The 26,862-nt window shown below is 37.7% G+C and overlaps 2 protein-coding genes across 5 annotated transcripts in view; both read left to right on the forward strand.

Annotated features, from left to right (window-relative positions):
• The first annotated feature begins 232 nt into the window (after positions 1–232).
• On the forward strand, positions 233–5,674 carry LOC139131438 (uncharacterized). Of its 2 annotated transcripts, none has more exons than XM_070697474.1 (3): positions 233–513; positions 1,617–1,674; positions 1,897–5,674. In XM_070697474.1, the coding sequence occupies exons 1-3, from the start codon at positions 400–402 to the stop codon at positions 2,211–2,213; spliced, it is 489 nt and encodes a 162-aa protein (XP_070553575.1). In that variant the 5' UTR covers positions 233–399; the 3' UTR covers positions 2,214–5,674. The 2 variants fall into 2 exon arrangements, with proteins under 2 accessions (XP_070553575.1, XP_070553576.1); XM_070697475.1 differs by having other exon boundaries at positions 1,620–1,674.
• A 2,821-nt stretch (positions 5,675–8,495) lies between these two features.
• Positions 8,496–26,862, forward strand: part of LOC139131440 (sushi domain-containing protein 2-like) — a 31,580-nt gene continuing 13,213 nt past the window's right edge. For 2 of the 3 annotated variants that reach the window (XM_070697478.1, XM_070697480.1), the window contains exons 1-12: positions 8,496–8,956; positions 15,006–15,273; positions 16,778–16,973; positions 17,937–18,032; positions 19,727–19,854; positions 20,932–21,234; positions 22,055–22,192; positions 22,496–22,658; positions 23,317–23,565; positions 24,336–24,618; positions 25,597–25,881; positions 26,389–26,660. In XM_070697478.1, coding sequence (XP_070553579.1) covers positions 16,898–16,973; positions 17,937–18,032; positions 19,727–19,854; positions 20,932–21,234; positions 22,055–22,192; positions 22,496–22,658; positions 23,317–23,565; positions 24,336–24,618; positions 25,597–25,881; positions 26,389–26,660 — 1,993 coding nt within the window. In that variant the 5' untranslated portion in view covers positions 8,496–8,956; positions 15,006–15,273; positions 16,778–16,897. Of the gene's footprint in view, positions 8,957–11,131; positions 11,254–15,005; positions 15,274–16,777; positions 16,974–17,936; positions 18,033–19,726; positions 19,855–20,931; positions 21,235–22,054; positions 22,193–22,495; positions 22,659–23,316; positions 23,566–24,335; positions 24,619–25,596; positions 25,882–26,388; positions 26,661–26,862 lie in introns of those variants that run through there. The other variant, XM_070697479.1, reaches the window with a different exon arrangement.

A 26,862-nucleotide genomic window follows, 5' to 3' on the forward strand; every position in this document is an offset into this window, starting at 1 on the left:
CCAGTGGCTTTAAAGGCCCAAAACAACATACAGGTACATGCATGATAATGTTTGTTTCAACCTTCCATATTTAAAAACTCCTGCCCTTTAACGTTTTTGCATTTTCTCAGATCAGAGCGAGGCCTCAAAAAAATCAAATCATCTTTTCAACTGATCCTGTGTATCAGAAGGATATAACATGAAACACAAATACTTTCTTTATCTATAAAAATTGAACTGTTTAACAATTTCTCCTTTGTTACATTTCACAGTAATACTGATGCAAGTACCACAGAAGAAATCATTCAACGATCTGTAAAAGCGCCAAACTCACTAGGATGTGAAGATAATAATACCCCTCTCCTGACAGACAGTCTATGTAATGTGAGTCATGAAAATGAGTTGAGTACCAGTGATAACATGTCGTCAAGAGATGGTGTTTTAACTTCACCCTCAGACCCAAGTTCACAAGGACAGGATGGAGGAGTACAAGAAATATTCACCGTGGACGTCCATGAACCTCCTGAAGTTAAGGTAATAATTACCAGAAGATCTCAATTACTATGAACTCTAAACAAGAGACATGTATGTAGCCTGATAGGTAAATTTTGTTAAGTGATGGCATTGGCTTGTACTTGATGCAAAGGAATATCTTAGAATTTGACAGAGTTATAATTGTGAGATTCAAACCCAATATGCACTAGGCTTATGTACCGGAATGCAAAATATGCCCGCTCATGCTTACGGGGAAACCTGAAATGTGACACAGATATTGTCAATAATATGCTGTGTACAGTTTTTCAAATCATAGCTGTACAAAATTACTCTGTCAATGTCACTAATAGATCTATCAAATTAGTTTATGGTGTTGTTTATATTTTCACAGTTTAAACCAAGGAAGTGAGAATATATTAAGTCTTAAAAGTGTTCTAATGAATATATGAAAATACTGCTAATTTCTGTTTTATTTTTGAGGTTATTGAGGATGTTAATATTCCAATAGTTATGACTTTGTCTACACACAGCATTGATCATTGAAAATTAGCAGTGTTAATAGCCTGTTTTAATTGCAACTTTCCATTAATGTTGTGAGCGTCTCAAAACTTAAAGACTAAAACTTTTTCTCAACCTTTTGTTATGAATAAGAATCAGGGGGTCAGCGTGCAAATTTTGGTAAAAGAGAACAAATTACTCATTGCGACCGATATTTGAAATTCAAAATAGTTACCATTCCTGTGTGAAATGTATGGGGAAAAATTAAATTTTCCTTTTTTTTTCAAAACTAAGAGAGAGAGAGTACTTCTCTTTCTCCAAGAGTATATTGATTCACTTTTGCAACAGTCTGCTAAAGATTTTTCCAGCAGTTTATTCTATATTGATAAAGTTTATATGCACACAGACTTTGGTTAAGTCAACTGAGGTCGTTAATGAGTTATACAGTGTTGATCAAAGCTCATGGACAGACCCAATTCATAACTCTCGAACTTCCACATGTATCCCCATGAAATATCTGTCACATGTAAACATGTATTACTAGAGCCATCCATAGTTATTTTCATTTTGTGCGGTTTATCTTTCTCATGCTTATTTTAGCCATAAGTGGAACAAGTTTGATAAAATAGGTGTACTTCTCTCAGCAGAATGTTACAGACAAGATCGAACAGAAAAGGGAAGATGCAAAGAAGTTTGCGGAAGGTATGCAGACATGTATTAAACATTTGTTTTGCTCTTTCTTTCCAGAACAGCCATGCAAAGCTCAAATGTACATTAATTCATGCCCATAAGACTTGATTGAAAGCCTCGGTTGAAATGACAACTTGCCATCAGCTTACCTATTTCTGCTCATTTTTAGTTTGTTTGATGAACCAACTGTTTGTTTTTTTTTCATTGACCAGTTTCTTTTATGATTTCATTCAGGTCTCTCTCTCAGTGACGACTTACCATACCACATCAATCATGACATCTCTAAACGACTCAAACAGAACAATGATTATCTTATGCTGGCATCTTATGTTGGAGTGAATCCAGTCGGAGTGAAAGCCATGGATAAGCCAGAGGAAGTACTGGGATACATGTCAACCAGCATGGAAGGCAAACGTGATGTTGCAAGGTTAATTGACGAACTTCTGAAAATACCAAGGTATGACATCATTGATGAGGTGCTTGTCAAGTGGTTGTTTGAGGAAAAAGAGAAGAGGCAATCACAGATGCATGAAAATACAGACCAAAAATAGCAAATACGTATATTGTATCATTTAACTTTAGCAACATTCAAGAAGTATTGCAACCACAAACTAATGACAAGGGGACTTGAAGATATACCTAAGGCAGGCAGGCAGGTCAAAGGTTGCATTCTAAGAGTCCATAAGAGGAGAGAATTTGAATCTTAGGGATTTCTGAAGGAAAATATTCAAGTTCTTACAAGTCCATAAGCTAGCCCTAATCCAACTATTTGAGTTATTACAACTTCATAAGATAGCCCTAATATACGCTCAAGGTGTATATCACAGTATGTAGACACTATTCCGTCAGAGTCCAGAAAAAGGATATACATGCATGCATAAGTAAAGTTCAGATTGATTCTCTCATACCATTAGGGGTGACGTCAAAAGATCGATGTTTCAAAAAAAACTTAATTGCTTAAGTTTGGGAGTGGGGGGTTTAGGCCAAATTAATTTCTGTGCAGTCAAAAATGATTTAACGTCTTTTTGGCAAATTTTACGATTTCAAGGCTGTTTTTGTATGCTAAAACCGATCCAGTCACCCGCATTTTTGTTACTTTATAATGGTTTTCAATTTTTATTTAATTCAATGGTACATTGGTACGTCGTTTGAAAGAATTAGTACAGGGTATGAGTCCGCAATGTTTTTTCAATTGTAGGTCAGTTAAGTTTGAAGGGGGGGGGGGGAGGTCTGAGGCCAAACTTAAGCAATTAAGTTAGATTTGTTATATTGAACTTTTGATGTTGCCCCTTACACTGCTGAGTACTACTTGTATAGGCGTCTTTATGTCATGTAATGTTTGTATCATTATTAGTTTGTGGCTTGCTAGTTCCCCTTCCTGAATGTTGCTGAATTTTAGTTATTAATGAGAGGTTCCCTTTTCTACATCTCTGTGTAAAAGCATGAGGAATATATCTTGTACTTTATCACTCCTTGGTCCACTGTATCTTTGTAACTGATCAGGAAAACGTCAACATATCTGTTTGTCAAGATTCCAATGGCTGGCCCATTAGAATTTTCAAAAGTTGGAATACAAGCTATATAAGTCTGTAACCAGGAAATCAAATACAGCTTGGCCTCTATTAAATAGTAACCAGATTTTTTAGTGAAATACGTGTATTCCATACACAGACTTCCCTTTACTTGTGTAAATTTTTGTAACAATATAGACACTGTGCGGGATGTGGATAATTAAACACATGCATGACAAACTATTCTAATTTGCTTTGCAGAGGTTGGGGTACAGGTTTGCATGTAGCCCTGTTCTGATCAATTTAACACAAATTGCCAAGGTTATGCTATGGAAAGTATGCATGTGCATGAGACCCGTGCAATATTCAGATTTTGTTTTGAACAAATTTTCAAAAAGCTGTCTTCATTTTAAACTTCAACAACCTATTTCAGCCATTTATTGTGTTTGAGAAAAGTCAAACCACAAGTCTGACCAAAGACTTTTGCATTTCCTAACTTCCTTTTAGAGAATGGGGGGTTTTGTAAGTGAAATGCGGTGAGTTTTGTTTGCCTTGCCTGTGTTTTAATTATCCACAGTCGCCTACTTGAGGCATGTAAATTTCATAATAATGTAGACATTTTCTTGGAGGTGTGTATATTTCCTAAGGTGTACATTTCCATGTATCTTACATCAGAGTTTCATCAATTTGTTTTAATCAAACATCTTCATGGCAGAATCTTGAAAGAAAACTTCCTAGGTCAATATAAGTACCTGAATGACAGGTACAGTACTCTGCAACTACTAATTGTGTGATGTGATATTATACTTCATCATGGTCCAAGGAATATATTTTTTCTTTCATAAAGTATGGTTATATTTTTATATCAAATGATTTAAGATTAACAAAAACACATCTGTACAACAGTTAATACTGGTCTCCAGTATTTAAAACTTTACTAAGGAAATAGTGTTCATTCTAAGTATCAAATACATTTTGTCTGTGCATCATTAGAACTGCTCTTTCATAGATGCTTGTTTCATTCATGTCAACAATAACCATTTGACCCCAGTTTCCCTGTATAGAGGTCCACTTATGTCACAGCAAATAATGGTGTTTGGACAAATCATGATGTTGATTTGGTAAAAAGTGTATACGTTTTCTGTGACGTACATGTACATCTGAGAGGTGGAGTAGGGTGACAAGGAGCATTGCTCTATTCACACTGACTCAACGAAAGCATAAAGGGGAATTTTTACTCTTGTCTCATTTTTGCATAAAGAAAAAAGTGGGCATGGGTATAAATTAAGTGTCAACATTTTGGGTTACTGAAAAGATAAAATCTTTTCTAAGGCCAATCATGGTCCCTCCACAAAACCTACAACCCAAGTCAGTCAGGAAGTTGACAGCAAAAGAGTTACAATGATATCATGATTGTCTTACATGTCCAGAAATTCATTCATTTATGGATAGACCGTGGGCCAATACACAAAAATGTTTGTTTTCTGAAAAATTTGCTACATCATGCTTATCATCGTGATCTTGCAAGTCTAGAATTCACTCATTTAGATTTAGATTTGCATATTTTTCTTGCACAGCCGCGGTCATGCATGTGATATTCTATCACATCCATGAATGTGATATTCTGTCAAAATGATCTTTTATAGGTAAATAGAACAAGTACTGATTGTTTCATATTTTAAATTTTACAAGAGTATTCAACTGTAGCATTGTACAGAAGTATAACTTTTCCCATGGGTCCCTGGAAACAGTGATATTGGTGGGTTTTTTATAGATCTTCAGAGACTATATTTTTATCAACCTAGGAAAATAACACCAATTTCAAGATTTTTTGCTCTTTCAATACGAATCCGAAATTTTATTTTCTTTGAAATGTTAGTTAACGAGTGACACATATTTTATACAGATGTATTGATTTCTTGGTGATATGTGCATTATGTTTCATCTATAGAGTGGATATTTTTTGTTGTCCAAAGTAAAACAGCAGAGCTGTGAAAAAATGCATTTTATAAATGATCAAAGTAGTACATACATTTGGTGCCTCATAATAGTTATATAGAGTTGTATTAGCAATAATTATAGGTATTTACACTTTCAGTGTTATTTCCATATTGATCTGCATATCGCCATTGTAAGTATTGGTTTGTTGGTGTTTTTCCCTGACATTTAAATATAATCTTTTGTGAGATTTTATTAAAGTAATAGTTTGCCAAACTGTGTTTCAACCAATCTGATTAAAATCAGATGCAGAATTAGCGGCGTTTCCACCTTTGCTTATTCTTTGCCATTCTAGTGACGTAGAGCCAATGAGAATAGCAAAGAAGAAGCAAAAGGTGGAACGTCACTTCCTCTACATCTGATTTTAATCAGACTGTGTTTCAACATGCTAAATGAACATGTGTATGTACATATTATGAAATAAAATAAGGCTTGTCAAACCTACTTAGAATCACTTGTTGATGGCTTGTTTTTGTGATAAAATAAAACTATTTTGTACCGCATCTTTGTTTATTGTTTTATTGTGTTTATTAAGTGTCTGTATGTCTACTTGATATCATACGAATTGTAATTTTTTCCTTCAGAAATGCACTGGACTTTCTTGTCTCTTCATCCAAGTATACAGGTTTTTTTTCTGTTTTTGTATATGAAACCCATATTTTGTCATGATCAGTATCTGAAAACTCAGCTACCCATAACGTCATTGAAATAAGAGGTCATTAGAAATGTCTTACAAAGTAAAAGCTAACAGATATTGATACAAACACTGTATGTATACTTTGGTGGTAATTTTGTCGTGTGGATGCAGGGACAGTGAATTATCACTCACAGCCTTTAGTGCTTGTCTTCCAATGCTCACATGCAATAGATGGGTAATTGTTTTGTGAGCAAGCTTTAACTGGAAAACATAAATATTGTACAAGTATCAAAAGCAAATGATTGTCAGGGAGTGTTTAACGAAAAAGAGCCTTGATACTCTGATGTTCTTGGTGGTTTCTTTTGTTTGAGCAAACAAACCGGCCAAAAAGTACTTGCTGTCTGTCGTTGAGGGCGCTGTGGCGTGGCAGGGAGAAACTTGCACACTGCACAGCTCGAAGTTCAAGTTTCGTAGTGGATACATAAAGGTGTTTATCGCCCTCCATTCCTAACACCATAGTGATTAGATGTGAGCTGAACGACTGTGCAAAGTGTTACTTCAACTTTGTATCATCCGGGCCTGGATTGTCATCTTTTGAATCTCGGCATCACATCATTCTCGCGAGCCAGAACAATAACTTCCGCTCCGCTGACCTACGCAAAAATCGAGGGTAACGCTAAACTGTTGCCGTAAAGGGGCGTGTGGTTTAGGACGATGCATCACATTGAGAATGAAGTCATTTGCATGGCATTAGCAATAGATTCTAGAATATGTGTATTGACTCTGTGCCAAAACCTGAAATTTCGTCGAAAATCACGACCGAATATCCGAGTCAGGTATAAAATACTACCCACCCTCTGTCCTCCTTCATAGCAGGTGTACCTCGCGTCGCATCTCGGAAAACGAAAATCCGGCAATTATTCCCACCTATCCATCGGACAGGCAACTGAATATTTCACTTGCCGGGGCAGGCGGTAACGTTATGCTGCAGTCAATGTCAACCCCCACCTTCACCTCGGGGCACTGTGGGGGATTTGGAGATTAGTCCTATGAAATTTGTCAAATGCCCCACCCCCTGGGGCAAGACTCTGGAAAATCCCTACCTAAAACAAGTAGGCCTAAATCCTCCACATTTCCCCTAACCCAATGGGTGGGGCATTAATAAATTCTGCCTTATCCGTGGAAATGACAAGGGAGATCAATATGAGGCAATTGCCCACCCCCTCGGGCATGGTTTCATGGCAAACACGGTTTAATTCCACACATTTGTCACGTATCACCCTAGGTGGGGTCCCTCTTGGATTACATTGATCACTGCTGCATTGTTTAATACTCTCCATCACAATTAATTTCTGACCGAGTTTGGAGGTCCATGTTGTTTTCCAAAAAGGCCGGGGGCCCCAATCAAAATATATATTCAGTCATTTAGTCTTGTTTTATACTATAGTATAAAAAAAACAGTCGGTAACTTTGAATCGATGCAATGATTCTCTTCAAGTTTTCACCATTTAAAGTCATTTCGTCACCCTCCATCTTTATACAAGTGTTACCTGTCTTATTAATGCATCGCTATGATTGAGAAGCCTAGAGGGCCTGCCTTGCTTTAAATTGTAACAGCAGAGGCGGAAATAGAGGGTTCCTGGCAGGTTTTGACTGAGATAAAGCAAGCCACAGGTGGAAGTAAGAAACCGAGAGCATCTGTTGAAGTTTAATACTTAGGTAGAACACCCCGTCACTGAATGGAAGATTGATATACTTGGACACGGTTTCGATCTTTTCGATCTCTTCGCTTCTCCCTATGCCTATGTATGCAGAAGATACGAGCAACGAGTGCCTTTGCTTGTGTCATTGACTAAGTCGCAATGCCTACATTGGCGTAAAATCTGGCATATGTCATGGTAGGACGGTATAAATATGCAGTCTTTCCACGGGAAATTTGCACAACTATGAAAAGAGTTTTCCATAATGAAAGAGAGCGCAATTTATTGGCAGTTCAGTAGAGAATTCAGTGAATACATGTATGGTAGGAATCTACCGAGGGGATTCTACTCATCGTATACCAAAGGGATCAAGTGAAAAAATAAAGCAGCGACAAATGATGTACCCAGGAAAGAAAAAAAAACTGGAAACAATGAAAGCAACAATTGAAATTGTTTTTAAAACCTAACAAACAAATCAAAGTCATGTATGGGAGCCATGCACATTATGAAGGCGCACGAACTTTTAACCTTCCGAGACACAGCACACTTAGAGCTGAAAAAAGAACTGGGTCTCGAGAAAAAACGCTTTACTGCGCATGCTGATGTTATTATCAACACACAGTATGAATGTATACCGGCAGCGGCATTGAAAGTTGCATGTAATTCAATTTGATGTTTTGCATGTGTGTACAGGCTGTGGTTTCAAGCTCTAAGTGCTCATGTCAATATATCTTTGGATAAAAAGGAACAAAACTGCCAACAAAGTCATCAAAAATTTACTGAAGCACGGACGATGTCACCGGGGTCATCAACATTTTTCATTGGGTAGGAAGTTCGCGTATTTTGAGATACTACTAAAAAAATTCCGACTAAACCCGGCCATAGTAATTGAATGCGCGCGATCCAAAACATGTTTACCGTTGAGGGGGCATTTTGTTGCGGAGTTTTAATCCTCTGAGACCACTGCAAATTTCCATACGACGACCAGCAATGCTACCCGGACAACAGGACCGTAACAACACGGAAGTTTCCATATAAGCCTAAGGGGCGGTCGGACAAAGGTCACTTGTTAGGAGAAGGAACTTAACCCTCAAGTCATGCAATTGTAAAGTGATCACTTCTTTTGTGTCCTCGACCTAATTCGCTTTCTTTTTTTGAACAGCTGGGACTCAAGTTCTACAGCCGAGTTCAGAAGGTGCCGTCTTAATGCTGCCTATGCCGTCATATTCAAGTTGAGCACAATTCGCAAGTTGCATACCACTGACATCTTTATGAGTGCATCAATCAGTGTGTAACAAGAAGGAAGTATATCTTTTGTTGAAAGTCAAGCAATTAAACTGTGAACCCGGATATATCATCACCGTTTTATTTAGAGACGAAGATGGACGTATTGCGCCACATTATCGCATTACTAATTTTGACAATTTTCCCACGGTTATCGTCAACTGGTGAGTAGTGGTTCAAGTTGTTCAACGAAGTAGATAGTGACTATTTCAGTTCGCCGACCGAGACATGTATTTGGTGTTAAAGTCTACAGCATTCAAGTAATGGTTTGTGCAACAAATCCCCTTCACGCTTGGTGGTCTTGGATTTTGCGGCTTGGATAAAATTATAAGAAAATTATTGCAGGTGAAATTTCTCGAAGTGTTACACTTCGTGCCAATTTGAAAATGGAAATAGATATCCCTCCGTCTTAAACTTGTGCTTTAAAATGGACCAGTGAAGGGAGAGGCGAACAAGTAGCAATAACTTTCGTTTTGGTCGTATACAACGCCCCAACTCCTGAGTCCCTTGAGAACGAAGCTTCGCGTTGCGAAATCGATTTTATGATTATTATTTTCACATTTACGCGCAACAAGAGCCGGAACTGACCACCAAAACAAACCATGACACACGTTCCCAACTAGATACTTTTCGCAACGGGACAATTTTCACGATCGTTGGTCCGATAGCGGGACGTAGACTTCCACCGAGAAAAGACTGTATTGTTTGTGTCAGTGTCTTTCGTTACTGTCCGAAGCTTATACGGACCCTTTCTCCGCTAGAAAGCGATATGATAGCGGTCTCTTTTGTAACACCAAATGATAAATGTCCGAAAAGGTTCACCTTTTTTTCTCTCCGAGGCTAACATGAAGATAATAAACACGATTGGAACTAATTTGGGATAATTGGATTTTCATATTTTTCAAATTTCTCAAAAGTGTTAGGTGCCGTATAGCTGAATGTTCCAATAATACAAATTACTCATAAAAACAAGTGTGTTATGTAAAAAGAAAAGCAGATGGGATTATATTTGTAGATTAAATCGGCATTACTTCACCATCCAATTATCCCAAATTAGTTCCAATTGTGTTATAAGTAAAAGGGTCACAAAAAATAGATAACGCATTACGAGACGCAACAGTAAAAGGAAGAGTATTTATATTGCCTTCTATCATAGTAAATCTAAGAATACAGAATCGCCGAGGCGGTCTCAGTGTTACATTAAATACTACTCCGAGTGTAAAGTAATTATGTCCGTTTTACTGCAGAGTTGACGTTAAGGACAATCTGAAGTTTAGTATGGTAGCAATAGTTTACTCGAAGGATGAAGGATTACATATTCGGGGCAGAAAATCTTAATGTTGGTATTAATGTTAAAAATTAAGTCATAGATTGATACTATTTTCTAAAATTTAATATTTCACTTGAAATAAGAGAACATGTAGGAAAAAAGACTATTTTATTTTGCTTTCTCTATCCTCATCCTAAAATAAAGGGGTTGAAAGACTGACACTCAAAAAAGGCGATTATTTTCATGATAAGCAAAATTAAAATACTTCTTTTTCAAAATGTAAGAACTTTATTGCCGAACAAAATATAAAATTTGTTATGTAGTATTTAAAGAACATAATGTGAAAATTTCAAAAATATTTGACACAGCCAGAGTAGAGTTAAATTCTTTGGAAATCTTGGCATTGGGAGAAAAGAGAAGCCAGAAAATCGCGTGATTTGCATACATTTGCATAAATTTAAAAATCTTTATTACCCAACTTGCGCCTGCTTGACAAGCTAAAAGGTGAACCCGACTAATAGTTTCATCTAGGGTTAACAAACTACTTGAATTATAATGAATATTTGCAAAAAAGTGAATTTTAGCAAAATAAGCTGTGTTTCGCGCAGCACCACCTAAACTGCATTAATATTCGACTTTCTGTGTACATCAATGGCAAGACCAAAATCTCTTTGACTAGGAGAAGTCTGTTATTAGCCGTTCATTAATACGCAATGCGATCACACTAGCGAAAATGTACCAGGGGATTATGCAAATATAAGTTTCATAAATATGTCTATGGGGTGCAAGGGGACCCTAGTTTCGACGGAATAATGTCCACAACACTGATCGAGAAATGAAACACAAGACGAGGAACTAATCTTACTATGCCTTTCAGTTCTCTGGACAAAAAAAAAACATGCCGATATTTTGCGCAACCTTTTATTTTCTGTTTCTGTACAGTTTGTACGTTTATCATGATGGTAAGGAACACTCACTGCGATGCATGCAAATTATTTGGTGGGGAAATTCTTTGTTGTGCAGCAAACACAATTTCTGGAAGTCCCCTGCCTCCAAAAATAATGTTATACGTCACGCGGTGTTATACGAGAGTTGGCAGTCATACAACACGCAGTCGGGGCGACATGGCGACGGCGACATTCGCCCTGTGTGCCTCGCTTTTTGCACTTCTACCTGTTGCTTCTATGTTAGGTAAGCTAATACCTACTCGTATTTTGCCATATTTTCAATTTAAACCTAATCCTTAGTCACAGCACAGCCAAAATATGTCTGTGACCCTAGTGTCTTGAAATTTTATCTCTTGAGCTGTGAATGGAATATTGGTTCCATCGACAGCTCCCGGGTTACATGAAAATGAGTCTCTAGCCTGTCACTAGCGAGTTCAACTCACTGTGATCCACTTTTTATACTGCAAATGTAGAACTTTTATGTTTGTCTTATAACATATGTGTTTCCCACGAAAAGCTGATTGACTTTCTTGTTACTTAGAGAGACTGCTGTGCTAGAGGTGATGTCATGTGATATATGAATATGTGCGTATCCTAAAAAAAGTCACGGGGATTTCCATTTACTGTGTATACACTTCTGTTGTTGTTTTGTTCTGTTGTAGTTATGGGACTTTTATTGTATCTATATATCCAGATCCCAAAAGGGGATACGATTTCAATAAAGGCTTTACTTTATTTTCTTTATTTTACTTTCATTTCTCTTTTTTTTTGGGGGGGGGGTTCCGTCACCAAGAATTCCATCGAGCACTTTACTGCAACGTTTAGCTAGAACCAAGGCAAGATGCCTAGCGTTTCACGATGCTGTGGAATGGTTTGAAAATATGGTCCAAGGTTTTCCATTTCTATTCCTATATACGATTAAATTTTGAGTCCAGCGACAACAGGGCTCGTCATTGCAGCAACCGCGAACGTAATGCCCGGTGATGGCACGCTCAGGGCAAATGTATACGTGCTCGGCCACGGGAATTTTTGTTCATCATCTAGGTCCATGAAAACACTGGTCACTTTTTGCAAAAGCTGATCCGTGAAAGAACTATGATACCCTTTTTGAAATCTGCTGAATAATTTTCTTAGATGTGCAGCTATCCGCACTAAATTGAAAATTGAGATTTTTTAATAAGGACGTCATCCTATACTTTTCCAAAAGGTTATCGTATTGCCCCGGACTGTAATGGAGGTAAGCTGGTACAGGCAATAACAATAAACTACATTAACGTGTCAAGACAATCTCATTGCTCTACACAACACCGGCGTGATTGTAACTGTATTTGCAATATCTCACCCGCTGCAAGATTTTGTAAATTTCGGGGCGTTTTCAGGTTTATTTTCCTTCCATATTTCTCATGATAAGGAACGGTGTATTTTGTGTTAAAAAAAGAAAACACATAAGGCGTGTTTTGAAATTTTGCGGATTCAAGCCTGGATTCCAAGCCTGTCCAGCGAGAGTGCCACCACCGGGCGTAAAGCAAAATATTTTTTTTAGTAGATAGCAAGCCACGATAAATTCAACGGAGAAGTGATGAAGTCTCCGAAGTTTTGGTTAATTCACTTGCAGAAGGAAGCTGCATTGTGCATTGTCAATCAACACTTGCTGCAATCTTTGATACAGTTGATTTTCTTCGCTTTTTGTGCTATTTTGCAAAACACGGGATGATGCTAAAAATAAGTGTGGTAGATGGTAGGTTGTATTATATTATATTATATTATATTATATTATATTATATTATATTATATTATATCGTAATATATTATATTATATTATATTATATTATATTATATTATATTATATTATATTATATTATATTATATTATATTATATTATATTATTATTATATTTAGATATCCTCGTAAAACGGACAAATCAATGCAAAATGACATAATATTCATTTTCAATTAGCTGAAGATTTCTGACAGTTTTACAGTACATACAGACTCTTTTATGACGTGGAACTTTACAATGACGCCTTAATTCAACATTTAATTTATGTGTGGAGCAACGAAAATCGGTTAAAACTTTCTTTATGCTGTAACTTAAACAATTTAGTAATTTTCGGGTTCGAGTAATGATTTAATAGAACATTATACCCCTAATCTTGGGGAACAGTTTAAATTGTAACCCCTGTTTATAACAATCCTTAATTCTTTCTGTAAAATCCATCAGAAAACCTTTGGGTCACGTATTTGTTGTTCAGGCCATACTTTACCAAAGCCAAATCTGAAAAGTAAATTTTTAACAGAACTTGCCCATGTAATTCTCCCTGCATCGTCTATTTTTTCAGCATCAAATAACATGCCTTTGGATACCTATTATCGTCCATTACACGAAGTTTTGACACTAAGAAATGCATCTTTTCCAATAAAAACAACATACAGGTAGCCTGCCACATTCACGAAGTAGTGCTTCTGAGTTTACACTACTATTTACTCACATAAAAATCTGCAAAATTTTAACTTAACTCGTTCAATAATTTCAAAATATTCGAAACCCCATATTTCACTCTCGTAATATATGTTTAGGAACACTAACAGCGTCAAATAGTTTGAACGCTTTTTCAACTGACATCCCACGTAATTTTCTGATTGCTATTTTAATGATAACATAGCTTTAGAGCCTTTCGCAGTCCCACCCAACATCTGAACATCTCTGAAATTTAGAAATACTGATCAGTGTAGCGGAATTTCACACAGGAAATAAAAAACACACACTTTAAACACAAAAATGATGCTCTACTATAAACATGATACTGTAAAAGTGTATATTTCATAGTCTCTTCATACCCACTACCATAGACCCTATAATAGAGTGCATTGTCTTTCATTGTATACATTTGTTGCACATAATAGGCGTCAAGGCGACTTACGCCAAACCAGATAGCCCGTGGATAAATAGACGATGGTTAATGGTTAGTTGGGGTAATTCAGTATACACATATTGACTGGCCATGAGGGCAACAGCATACGTCTGTACCCCGAGGGACTGTGAGTCACCCCCAAAAACAGACTGTTTCCCGAGGCCGTAGGCCGAGGGAAACAGTCTGTTTTTGGGGTGACTCACAGGCCGTAGGCCGAGGGAAACAGTCTGTTTTTGGGGGTGACTCACAGGCCCGAGGGGTTAAAGAGGTATGCTGTTGCCCTAATGGCCAGTCAATATGTGTTTTGTAACACACCTCATCCGTAGTCATACATAATAACGTACCATACACAAAAGTTGTCGCATGTAAGCTTATGATGTAGCCTAATAATTTGGAGTGGTTCAGCAAGAAAAGGTTTTTCCCGACAGGGTCGCAATATTTCTGCAAAACGTTCAATGCACCTTTGATTATCGTCTTTGTTCGTTTCGAGTCCTTGTTTGAAACCAGAGCATTCAGTTCTTCTTCAGAAAGTAGGATAAACCGAGAAATTTCTCGACTATCGTTTCGCTCGGCCGCAGACGACATCTTTGTTTACATTCCAGTTCGCGCATGCGCAAATGTTTTTTTGACGTCAGCGGGCATCATTTTTCGGAACTGATGCCTGGCAGGCAACAGTTCCGACAAATGATGCCTGATGACGTCGTTTACGTGGATCAGCACAAAAAGAACGCATCCAACGTGACTATCAATTGGCGAATTAGAACACAGACTGCGAATGAGGTGTGTTACAATTTAAATTGATTACCTATGGCTGACCTTACTGATTTTTATGACATGTGAACACGACGGCACACCTGTATAACACTGGACTAAATCTTCATTTATCAAAACGATGTTTTCTTTGGGCCTTCCAATGCTTGTTTAAGCATCTAGACCCCCACCCCCTCCCCAGCATAATATTCATTTGTAAAACTATCCAATATGGGTCCAGCCGTCTTCAGTCTTGCCGGCACGACACTGTTTACTTCAATCTCTATAGTATTTTCGCTTTCACAAGGAAGAAACTCTGTTCCTCTTTTTTCAGAATTGGCTGGATTACCCAACGACCAATTCCACCACATCAAAAGCTACATCGCAGGCAAGGAATCTGAATCAAAACTTTATAATCAAGCCTATAGAAGGACCGACCCTCGAAGTTCAACACTAGAACTGATTATAGGCCATCGCTTCCGATTTCAGAAGGCCAACGCGCGGAGTGTTTTCGCCAGTGCGCTGGGTGTTACCCGCGATTTCGACAACGTAAGGTCCGGAAGAGAACAGTGAATGATGCTCAAATTGACGCTTTGTTTGAGGTACGACTTTTCCATCCTAGCCGCTCAGACACACATTAGATTTCTCTGATATAGAACAATGAAAATAGACACGGTGTTGTGTCAGACGTAGTCAAGCTACCACCTATTGTTAAAAAGTTTGCCACTATAATACCTTGACCTGCGTAGGCCGAGGTTCAAACTCTCCTCTGAGTAGCAATCAGTCACAGAACGTTGACAGGGTATTGTAAAGTGTAGACCGCGTGAGACCTCGTAAGTCTGAACAATGGTATAAACGTCGGGGCTTTTTGACTATAGTGAAAACCAGTGCAATTTGATACTATTAAAGCTGAGCTGAATTCTCTGGTACGGGCTATAGAGATTGTTATAAAAGCGGTGACTATTTACAATGCTCAAATAAATAACAGTTTAGGTCAGAAGGGGACGACTAGCAGAAAACATGCAAGCGTCGATGCCGACCACAAATTTCACCATGGAAACAGGAAAGATGCTTCTACTAAGGAGCTGATTTTTAATTTGGGAAGAGTGGGGTTATTATAGTAATGCTATTTAGAAATATCGTTCGCCAGTTTGCTTGACTAATTTGCTCGGGTTTTCTCATGGAGTCCGCATAATACTCACTCACAATTATTATGTTTTGAAATGTTTATTTTTCAAAACGTTTTCAGTAGTTTAAAACTTACCGGGCTTTTCCGCCTGACGTCCGATCAACCATCAACCTGATCGAATCTCCTAGCTTCCACCCGGAAAACTCACCGCAAGCCGTCTTCCTATTATGAACCTCCCACTACCCTCCTCCCCCCCCCCTTGTGATCAGTCCCAACGGCAAAGCTGAATTGCTACTTGAATCCTATTCTCAGCAGCGGCGGCCACAATTGGATTCTTCCAAGCTGCTTCAGCTGCTTGTCTGCTAACTATCAAAAATGCTCTCCGGTACTTTCCAACTTGCTCTTACGGGAGAAAATGCGTTGAAATTTTACAACTCCAACTTCAATGAATACTATTTTGTTAAAAAGTTAGAAATGCTAACTTTCAATGATTTGTTTTCAGTATTTTTATTTGTATATCAATCGCTACTTCTTATTCTACTCCCCAAAGATTGTTGAAACACCCGCTGTTTAGCTTGTCAACTTAGCTTTTATATGTGTAAAATGCATTGTTTTTGTTGTTGTTTTTACATTTGAATTCTAGTCCGGGCCAGGAGTCACTTTTCAACAATAACAATGCAGATTACACACGTACAGGCTGGGTTGAAAAGCTGAACACACTGTTTATTAAACATCCTTTGGGCAGTAGAACAAGGAATTATTGTTCACATTTAGAACAAAAATGGTGGACAAACTATCAATAGTTGGCGTCACTGGCGCTTAAACTAGCACCATAAGGGTTCATATCATTTAATCATGTCACTTTTCGAATATAAACCGACTGTAAAGTTATGTGTCTTACAGATGAGCGACATGTCTTTCGTAATTTTCTCTATTGTATATGTTTTCATGTCACCATGCTTCTGCCTCTCTCACAGGCTGATCTGCCCAACTACATCAGTGAAACGAGGGACAAGGCCAATAATTTTGACGCCTTTCCTGTCACTATTAAGACCGCTCTTGTGGACTCGCTGTTTACGAACTATTCCACTGATTATATGTGGGGCTTGATCAACAGCGGCAAAAACTGGGTGGCGATCAGTGCCAACTTTACTCACGACCCTGCTTACCCAGGTAGGACATTCTTTTGAGTGCATTAACTGAATTTTATGGCTTATCCTAGCAAAACAGTTGCACTCGAGGTTCATATATTAAGAATAATAATTCTAGAGTAGGGCAGATTGACATTTATAAACCTATTGATTAAATGACTTGAATTAATCAACGCCTTCCTACCTGTTGACAATTAAAATAATCGACAATTTACGTCTATTGCTACAAAAATGTTGAAGCGGAACTTAAAGCATACTTGATTTACAATCTAACACACGCAAAAATATATGCACTTCTCTTTGTAAAACATGTTTGTTTACTGAAAAATCCTAATGTAACACTGTTGTCAAAATCTCGGGGATATAATTGTTGCCAATGCATTAATCACATCCCGTTTTGTATGGTGTTCATCAGGTTTGAAAATAAGCATCAGAGCAGTACCAGTAAATTTGAATATTTCAAAAATATTTGTTGTTCTATACATATGTCGGAGTTTCCGGGCCCACTACGAAGGTGTGAAATATGCTTAGTATCAAGTTTGTGAAGAGGCCTGTATTAGCCGTTCACACATCTTTGTTGTTGATTATCGACTTTCTGTCCTGGACCAGCAGGAAGCATTTTAATTCATTTTTCAAAGCATGTCACCATGACGTGCTGTTTGCGCGGGTTGAGTAATGGGCCATGCCCCTTGAGGACAATCACTACACAAAAAATACACAAGGAACAAACACTGAAAAAATTGTTAGTCACAAGCGGGTCTACTGAGGTTTTAATAAACATGGCTGTGTGCATCATCCTATTAGATTGATGTGATTAAAAACTTAGGCTGTGGCGTTGTATTTGAAATGCCCTTAACTCAGAAGACTTTTCTCGCTTGCTGATATTATGTTTTTGATAAAGCCGAAACCTGTTGCTTTAGTGACTCATGACTATATATAGTTTCTGATATTCCCCCGGATTGAATAATATTTTTTTGTTATTCAGACGTACAATCAAGAGTTCAAGGTGATTGTGAACTGATGATGGACTACGCCAGAACGTTAAACCAGGCCAACTCGACCTATCACCCTTGTAACGATAGTAAGTCTGTTTTAAGTCAACATCCTAAATTGTATGACACAGCCTGTTTTGTACGATAATATTTCATCTTCAAAGGTCATGACACTTTTAATGTAGGGGGTACAGAATTTGCCCTACAGACATAGTCTGTCAGCAGCTGACTTTAAGCGATTAAATAATAGATAAATAATTTATTGCCCGACTTGAAAAGGTAGATTACATAACACAAGAAATTGGGCGGGAGAAAGTAACAAAGTAGATGGTAAATGGGTACAAATATGTTTATTTGTTTATTTATTTGTTCATTTATTTATTTGTTAAATCTATAACACGGTATAAAACCATATCAAGATCTGCATTCCAGGGATCATTTGTGGTAAAACTAAAGAACAGAGTTGCATTGCAAAACAAACTGCACTGAGCTAGCTTGTTAAAACAAGAAGCAAACTATGAGAACAATGCATAGACTTCCATTTTAAACTCAAACAAGAAACATTAAAAATTTGTAAACTTTGATGAAAAGTGACGATAGTGCCGCGGAGTGCGATTAAGAAATGGGTTTATGGTAAGTTTGATTTTGCTGCCAATTTTATAGAATGTTCTTTTATTTGATCGACGGGGCAATATGCAAATCGAAATAATGTGGTTGGCAACCAATTTAAGTAGATATTTAAGGTTAAATATGTGTCTTTAAGAAATCCAAGGTAAATGAAATTTTACAGAAATATTTCAACATATCATCATCCCATTTTCTAACCATAGCACAAATATTCAATGTAAGATGTACAGGACAGCTTCTAATTTGTCTGTCTACTCTATACCAATGCAGTTCAAACTAGAGACATATTCAAGTTCGAATCTAAATGGCTTTGCAGACTCTCCATGATCTGAGTAGAGCATTCGCAAACAACCCTAAATCATTATTTCTAACATGCCAAGTAACCTGCGAACTCCGCAATAAGTGAAATGATTGGAGTTGTAAATGTCAGCTTCGTGTACACTGTGACATAACAATCAATGTGAATGTGTACTTCTCTTCTCCGGTGCATCAAGATATTGTCGGCATATCGTTAATAGGTAGCTTGGTAGAATAAAACAGTTCTTCGCTTAGCGAAAAGCAGAACTTAAATATCATAATGGAAAGGAATTAAGTGGATGCGTCACTCGAAAGTGAAAGACTTAAACTTTTGCGCAAGTAAACTTCAAGCCATTTACTTGCAAAATCAAATATGAAAATTAAAGGGGTCACCATACAAATTATGGCACAAGAGAAACAAGTTACCAAAAAGTTCTCGATATTTCAAGTGGCCACTATCACTTCGTCAACTCTGCAGGGAAAATGAAATTTCCGATTTTCAGAATACTTCAAATGAATCTCCGAGAGCAGCATCCAGTGAAGTATTGTAAACATTTGTGAAGCTGAATATCTGACCTTAAGGTGTATTCTGTCTTTGATTAACGACTAAATAAATCAGACATAATTATGTTCTGTATTCGAAACATTGCTGTGAAGTTTGCATTTGTTGGCATTGTTGCATAGCCGATAACGGTACTCCCATGGTTAATTGAGGAAAATGCCCATACTCCAAATGAATATTGGTTTCAAAATTATTCTGGGGCTAATTATAATTCGAAAAGCACCGATACTGCGCGAACTTGGACTCAAATACATAACCCCATCTTTCTTTCTATTTTTCCTTCTTTCTTTCCTTCAGGTTTGATGTTTCCATTCGGCACCCCTGTTGGGGATAGCGTTCTCGATCGTAACGACGATGGTAACTCGGGTGAGATCTTCATATCAATCCCTTTCCCATTCTACGATCACAACCATGGTTCTTGCTGGGTGAGTATTTTAATCAACACGCATTCAATTTACAAAAAAAATGCACTCTTAATCATTCTGTTTGCCCCGCTATTGCATCGCAATATTTCCCGGGCTGTCCATACTTTTATGATAATACTAAATTTTGCAACACTGATTTACTTGAATTAGTGCGTGAACAGATTGAGCATGTTATTCCCTGATTATGTTTTGGACGCCCGGGACATAAGGAGAACGAAGTTTCCTTCGTTCCGCGTGAGCAGTTTGGTACAAAACTGGTCAGCAGAACTGAAATAAAGTTGGTGTGTATGAACAAAGACTGTTGAAGGTATCGATTCTTCTCAGTTACCACTTTTGACTTCAGCGCCCTTAGGGTCACATCTTTTCAGATGTAGCACTGCCCACGCCCATGAAGCAGAATTGTTATTTGGTTGCAGTGTATCACGTCATTCAAAAGAGAAAGAGCTCCAATTCCTCTGAGTGTGACGAAACGAAACCTTTACTGATGTAGACGGATTGGGTTAGCCAAGTTCACAGGGTCACTGTTATAACCTTATCACTTCTGAAAGAAATGTCTTTAGAATCTTGTCTTTGCATTAAATTCGAAAGTTCGTAAACAGTAACTACAGGTTGTGACATATGAGGGCGTTAAAATCCATGACATTATTCAGCCAGCCATTTTTTCACCCTGAAATCAAAGAAAGGCAGTGGAAATGGAGGTAAATTTCATTATTCAGCACACATACACCCTCGAGGGTCTATGATTCACATGATCTATTAGATTAAATCTGGACAAAATTTCAATCTTTGGTATGTTTTCCTGCCCTGTATTTCAGAATAAGGAATAACACTTTCTGAGGGGATACCTTTATAGACTAGTCTCATTTTGATCTATAAATGAAAGTAGGAATTATGTATGAATCGGGTAAAATTTCACCTAAAAGCAAGGTGTTGGTACTATTCCTGATTACCCTCAACGATGTTAAAGACGACAAGTCAACTCCCCTGGCAGAGTGTCAACATCATATTGAAATTGGACACTTCAAATTGGTTCAACGTGATTTCAACAACTTGCTGTATGCACTTACCATTTTAAAGGTCAACACGAATGGCGTGTTATCGTTCATGAAGGAGATCACGAAATTCAATCCCGCCCCATTTCCTCTCGACAAAGACGAGTACGGTCGCATGGTGGCGCCATTCTGGGCTGACGCAGACACCAGGAATGACGGTGGCGAAGTCTACTTCAGGCAAATCACAGATCCAGATGATGTTTTACTATTTCACGCCACCGGAGAAATTCACAGAGTCTTCCCGACGAATTTCGTCGCGACCTGGGCCTTCGTTGCAACTTGGGATAATGTCGCTTTCTTCGGTGCGAGTGACAAGGGGAAGGAAAAGGTATGTGTGACCTTTATTATTCGGTTCCTTCGAAATTCTGTTCCTTTTCGTCACAGATATGCCCGGAGAAACACTGAGTTTAGAGTGAAGCGGTTGCATTATAAAAATTACACACAAGACAGAAATAATCAGAAGCGTTTGGCACCGCCAACTCTAGGCAAAATCCCACTGAGCGCTCCAACACATGTATGAAAGAAATGTTCGAGGCACACGCTATTTTGAACTGTTATTATTCACTGAATCTGTTTTAAGTCACCCAGACCATATGTTTGACTATGTTAGTTGTTATCTCTCCCGTTCGTGATTTTGCCAGTATTTTTCTGATCATATATTTGTCGCATTTTATTTGCTATTTTTATATATGAGCAACGCTTTTACACATGTGCTCGTCACCTGTGCGTCCCATCTAGACATCTGGTCAGAGCTTAATGATAATAAGTATACAAATAAATTGAGTTACTGGTTTCATGATGTTATAAAAATATGTGATTAAAATATGATTATTTAGCTTGTATTGCGCTTGCAAATTTGGACATTATCACGGTCCTTTGAACACTCTTGTCGTATTATCACGCAGTATATATTTCAGTACATCCGTTTATCACAGGAGAACTAGAAAGAAAAGCACATGAATCCAAATAAAATGCCGTGCACATGCAGTTGGAGATTATGACGTAAAAGCATTACTTTAAATCGTCCCAACTAATTGTAATTGCATTTTGTTAATTAGTCGTGCATCCCAAAAGTCAACGAATTGTAGAAACCCAAAAGGTGATACAATCATTTATCTGTTCGTTGTTTCTCTTCTAAATTTTAATAGCGCAACACATTCCAGTGTATTCTGGTTACAAATGGCAGGCATTCGTTCGCCATTTTCAACTATGGTAAGATCACATGGACAACTGGAGCTGCCACTCAGGGTGATGCTAACACGGGTTTGGGTGGAATACCAGCCATGGTAGGTGAACTTCTCTTTCTTGTTTACTCACGTCTTGTTTTTTCTGAGAAAAGTTACCTAATATTGTTTTCGTTTCAATGATGTTTTTTTCGTTATTGCTACTTTTGTCATAATTGCAAGTATACATGTTGACTATTGATGATGATGATGATGATGATGATGATGATGATGATGATGATAAGGTAATGATGGTGGTGGTGATTCTATTAATGATGATGGTGCATGATGATGATGATGATGATGATGATGGTGATGACAATATTGCTAGATGGTAATATGCATTGGCTCATTCATTTCGTGCAGGTTGGATTCAATGGCGGTGACGGAAATACATCTCACTCTGTCGAAGGTTCCAGAACTGGTGACATCGTTAACATTGATCTCTGGTCCAATGTCAATGTCACCGGCAGATTTACGTTTCGTATTGACGACACCGATATTGAAGATGCAGGCTGCAATACGGGCGGTGTGTATAATGTTACTCTAATCTAGAATGCTCAGCCCGACTGCGAAATACTCAAATACTAACTAGTCCACGTTTCTTTTTCTTCTGTCTATTTGGGAGCGCACTACCCATAAGCCTTTTAGCCACACCTTGAGCGATGGCTATGCAACAAATACAGGCTCGCGTACTATTTTCTGTGTATATAGCATCAATAGCATCACCACCACCACCACCACCACCACCACATCATCCTTATCATCATCATCATCATCATTTTCAGTCTATTTTTTGTGCAAACAAATAGGTCTGGAGTAGATCACCACATTGTTGTAAGTTACAGCAGAAGTATTAAAGCCTTCCTTACTGCTTGAAGTGTGATGTCAGATTTTTGCTGTATTCTTCAGGTTTCTATACTTTTGCAAGGAATTGCACTCTGCTATGCCTACTACTCAACCAAGTTAACAAGCAAGCAAACAAACAAACAAGCAAACAGTCCAAAACAAAGAAATGAAGCATAGTAAGAAACAAAATGCGGATAATCGCTCTTGTCATCATAGGTAGCCTTTATTTTACGAGTCATAAATTAGTATAAATCATGAAAAGTATTTACAGATTCCATATTTCAATAAGCCTCATGCAAACTCGTTATAGGCATTAACATTCCTGCATTTGATTGCAGGATCTGTGGTTATACACCCTCTGTCAGGATCAATGTTAGGGGGAGAGAAAGTGATGGTTTTCGGACCGTGCTTCGATCAAAGGGACACTATAACATGCCGATTCGGTGACATTGAAGTGGATGGCCTTTACGAGAGTCCGCTGAAAGCTAGCTGTATTACACCAACTCTCTATGAGACTGGACGGTTAGAGTTTCGTATGACGGTCGTAGGTTTACAGAACGGTGACTACATGGGTATCTTCACCGTAGGTAAGACATATAGAGACAAACATACATAGATATACAGAAACACACACACCTACATTCATATATATATATATATATATATATATATATATATATATATATATATATATATATATATATATATATATACATATATGTATAGATATGGAAAGAGAGAGACTCGAGCATACCTTCACAAAGATACATAAATACATAGGTACATATGTACATTAATACATTACACAAACACGCCTTTACACGTTTTATCAGAAATTATAAGTTTTATAGATTCCTAAAGAGATACATACATGGAGATAGACAGAAAAATAGATAGATTGATGCATAATATATATATATATATATATATATATATATATATATATATATATATATATATATATATATATATATAATACCAAATTAATTCAAGTACAAAGTAATGATATTTGTTACTTAAGTTTCATACATACTGCAGTGATCAGACAGAATAAGATATATATATATATATATATATATATATATATATATATATATATATATATATATATATATATATATATATATATATATATATATATATATATATAATGTAGACATATATATGCATAGATAGAGTGTGTAAGTGTTTGGTTTCAGTTTAACATCGCAGGATTGATATTTTCTTCTCGTACTATTTTATGTTTTTTCCCTGAATTACTTTGCAAAAAGCACTTTTTGAACACGATGATAAATGTTAGAGCGTGAATCCTACAATTATTTTTTACGGTTTCGGCATCTTCCTTTGTGAATTTCAGTAAGCTTCGAATACTACACGCCTTCCATTATACGACAAGAGGCCAACAGGTGGCACGAGACAAATTCCTTGACTATTACCTGGGATCCAAAAATCCTTCTTGTGGAGAAAGTTGCGATCCACCTATTTGGGTACAAAGAAGACGGTGACAGTGTCGTTCTCGAAAATGTACAACGCTTAGGAGTGACTGAAAACGACGCAGGGATGTTTACATTTGAGAAGAGTGTTGACAGACATCAGTACAAGGTTGGCGTTATCAAAATCGTTGAAGTCGAAGCTACAGAGTAAGTGTAATGTCATTGCGGAGGTGTCTCTCACCATTGTCTTTCCCCTCAGACTGTATTGAACGTGATTATGGTTAAGGTAGTATGCGCCCGAAGGTCAAAGACTCAAACTTTTCTTCAAACTTTCCTTAATGAAACTTTCAGCCATTCTCTTTTAAATCAAGAATAAAAATCGGGGTTCACCGTACACATTTTGGTACTAGAGAAACAAATAACTTAAGATTGACCGATATTTAAAATTTAAAATGGCTGACATCCCTGTGTTAACTCTATGCAGAAACAATAAATTTTCGATTTTCGAAAAACTAAGCCGATGAAAAGTTTTCTTACAACAAGAGCTATAAAATGAACCCCACAAGTGGTTTCTCAGAAAAAAAAATGTAAAAGTTTGAGGGTCCGGATATATGTCCCTGAGGCGCGTTCCAACTTAACATGCCGGATTTATATCAATTCGACATCTCTTACCTTTCCCCTTCAACTGAGCAAATACCGTATATGACATGAAAGGATTAACAATGACAAACGATTAACATTAATAACGATGCCAATAACTTTCTGCTTCTTCAGTAATCATGCTCCTGACGAAGTACGAAAAAAACCCCGCCATCACCTTCAAAATAAACCATCAGTGTTGACAACAATAGAGCACTGCTTTACCTTCAGACTGTTTTGATGACAACTTATTCTTACTAAATGCTTCCATCTGTGTTACTCAAAGGAAAGGTATAGGGGAACAGAAAAAGCATACGTATACTTCATGGCCATATCTTCCATTCTTTAGGATTTACTATTTACTGGTAAGATTCGTTACTGTATCTCACAGAGAGAGGATAAAACAAAACGTTTGGATTTTAAAGCCATCATTCGTTTCAGGATACTATATTTCGCCGAAAACAGAACGATGCCTGAAATAAAAGACAGGAGTATTTCAATCTATTTTTCCCTTAGCTTTCGCCTATATCTTGCTTTATCTTACAGCCTGGCCCTCACGCAGGCACTATGGAGTGACTTTCACAACTTGAAATGGGACAAAACCACGAAAGCTTCCCAACTGTGCAAAGACTGGGCATTTTCTGCCGAAGAATCTAACCGGAATGAATTTCTCGAAGACCTGGCGCCTTGTCCGTGCACGCTACAGCAAGCCAGGGTGGATCGAGGGCGCTACTCGGCGGATCCACATTGTAATGAAAGATTCATCAACCCCGGTGACTTCTGTTTCAGGGCGCCCAAAGCTGTGCACTGTGTACGGGTGAACGATGCAAGGTACATGGCATTCAGTCTGTATGATTTCATATGTCAGTTTGTTGCGGACGAAATGTCAACTGGCAGTTGGATACAATCGGTCAAACTTCTGGGAAATCAGAGTGGGAGTTTTCATGAAAGGGGATTGTAATCCCTACAATCACATTTTTGTAAAATCGTTTTGCGTACAGTTTTGATTTTTGAATTTAAAAATTTCAAAGTGATGATGTTCATTTAAGCCGATAAATAATGCTACTTGATTGTGGACGTCTGTCACAATAACATTAGTCACTCACAGATTTCTATTTGCATGATGACTGCAACGACACATTCGCTACAGACCTGTCTGAAAATTGACATCAGTAAACAGCACACAACTATATGAAATTGATGTAAGTTCCTGTATAGTCTCGTCAACGAAAAGTTAAAACAGCCAAGCTTGAAAGCGATCGTCAGGTTCAAAGTCACAACTCCAGGTTACTCATGCAAAAGAGCGACTTATATCGTGCTTATGTTTGCACCTCGCAGCGTTAATGGTGCTGGGCAAAAGTGTTGCTATGACGACCAAGGAAACCTCATCAACGGCCAGGAACTGGAAAACAGTGGCGGTACAGCCCACAGACGTCATCACGGAGGGGTGCACCCTTACAAATCTGAGGGAAAGGTGCCGTACTTATCTTATTTCCTGTCAGACATTGTGCCATGGGAGAACTGTTGCAACTTGTCTTCAGAACACTGTGGCTACTATTACGAAAGGAGACCAACAGACCTTTGCCAAAACTATGAACCTCCAAGACCAGGTATGTGGATGTATAATTACGAAAGACAGGTGCGCTCTAAACTTGAACCTGTGCGCTCTAAACTTGAACGTTAGCCCTCCTGCGCCGATATTTCGCATAATGCCCATTATCGTTACGAGAAAATTGAAAATGGGTATTATGCCCGTTGGTTTACTTGAATAAATAAATAAATAAATAAATAAATAAATAAATAAAAGTACAC

Source organism: Ptychodera flava, chromosome 4, assembly GCF_041260155.1.
Source record: "Ptychodera flava strain L36383 chromosome 4, AS_Pfla_20210202, whole genome shotgun sequence".
In the NCBI taxonomy this organism is placed as follows: Eukaryota; Metazoa; Hemichordata; class Enteropneusta; family Ptychoderidae; genus Ptychodera; species Ptychodera flava.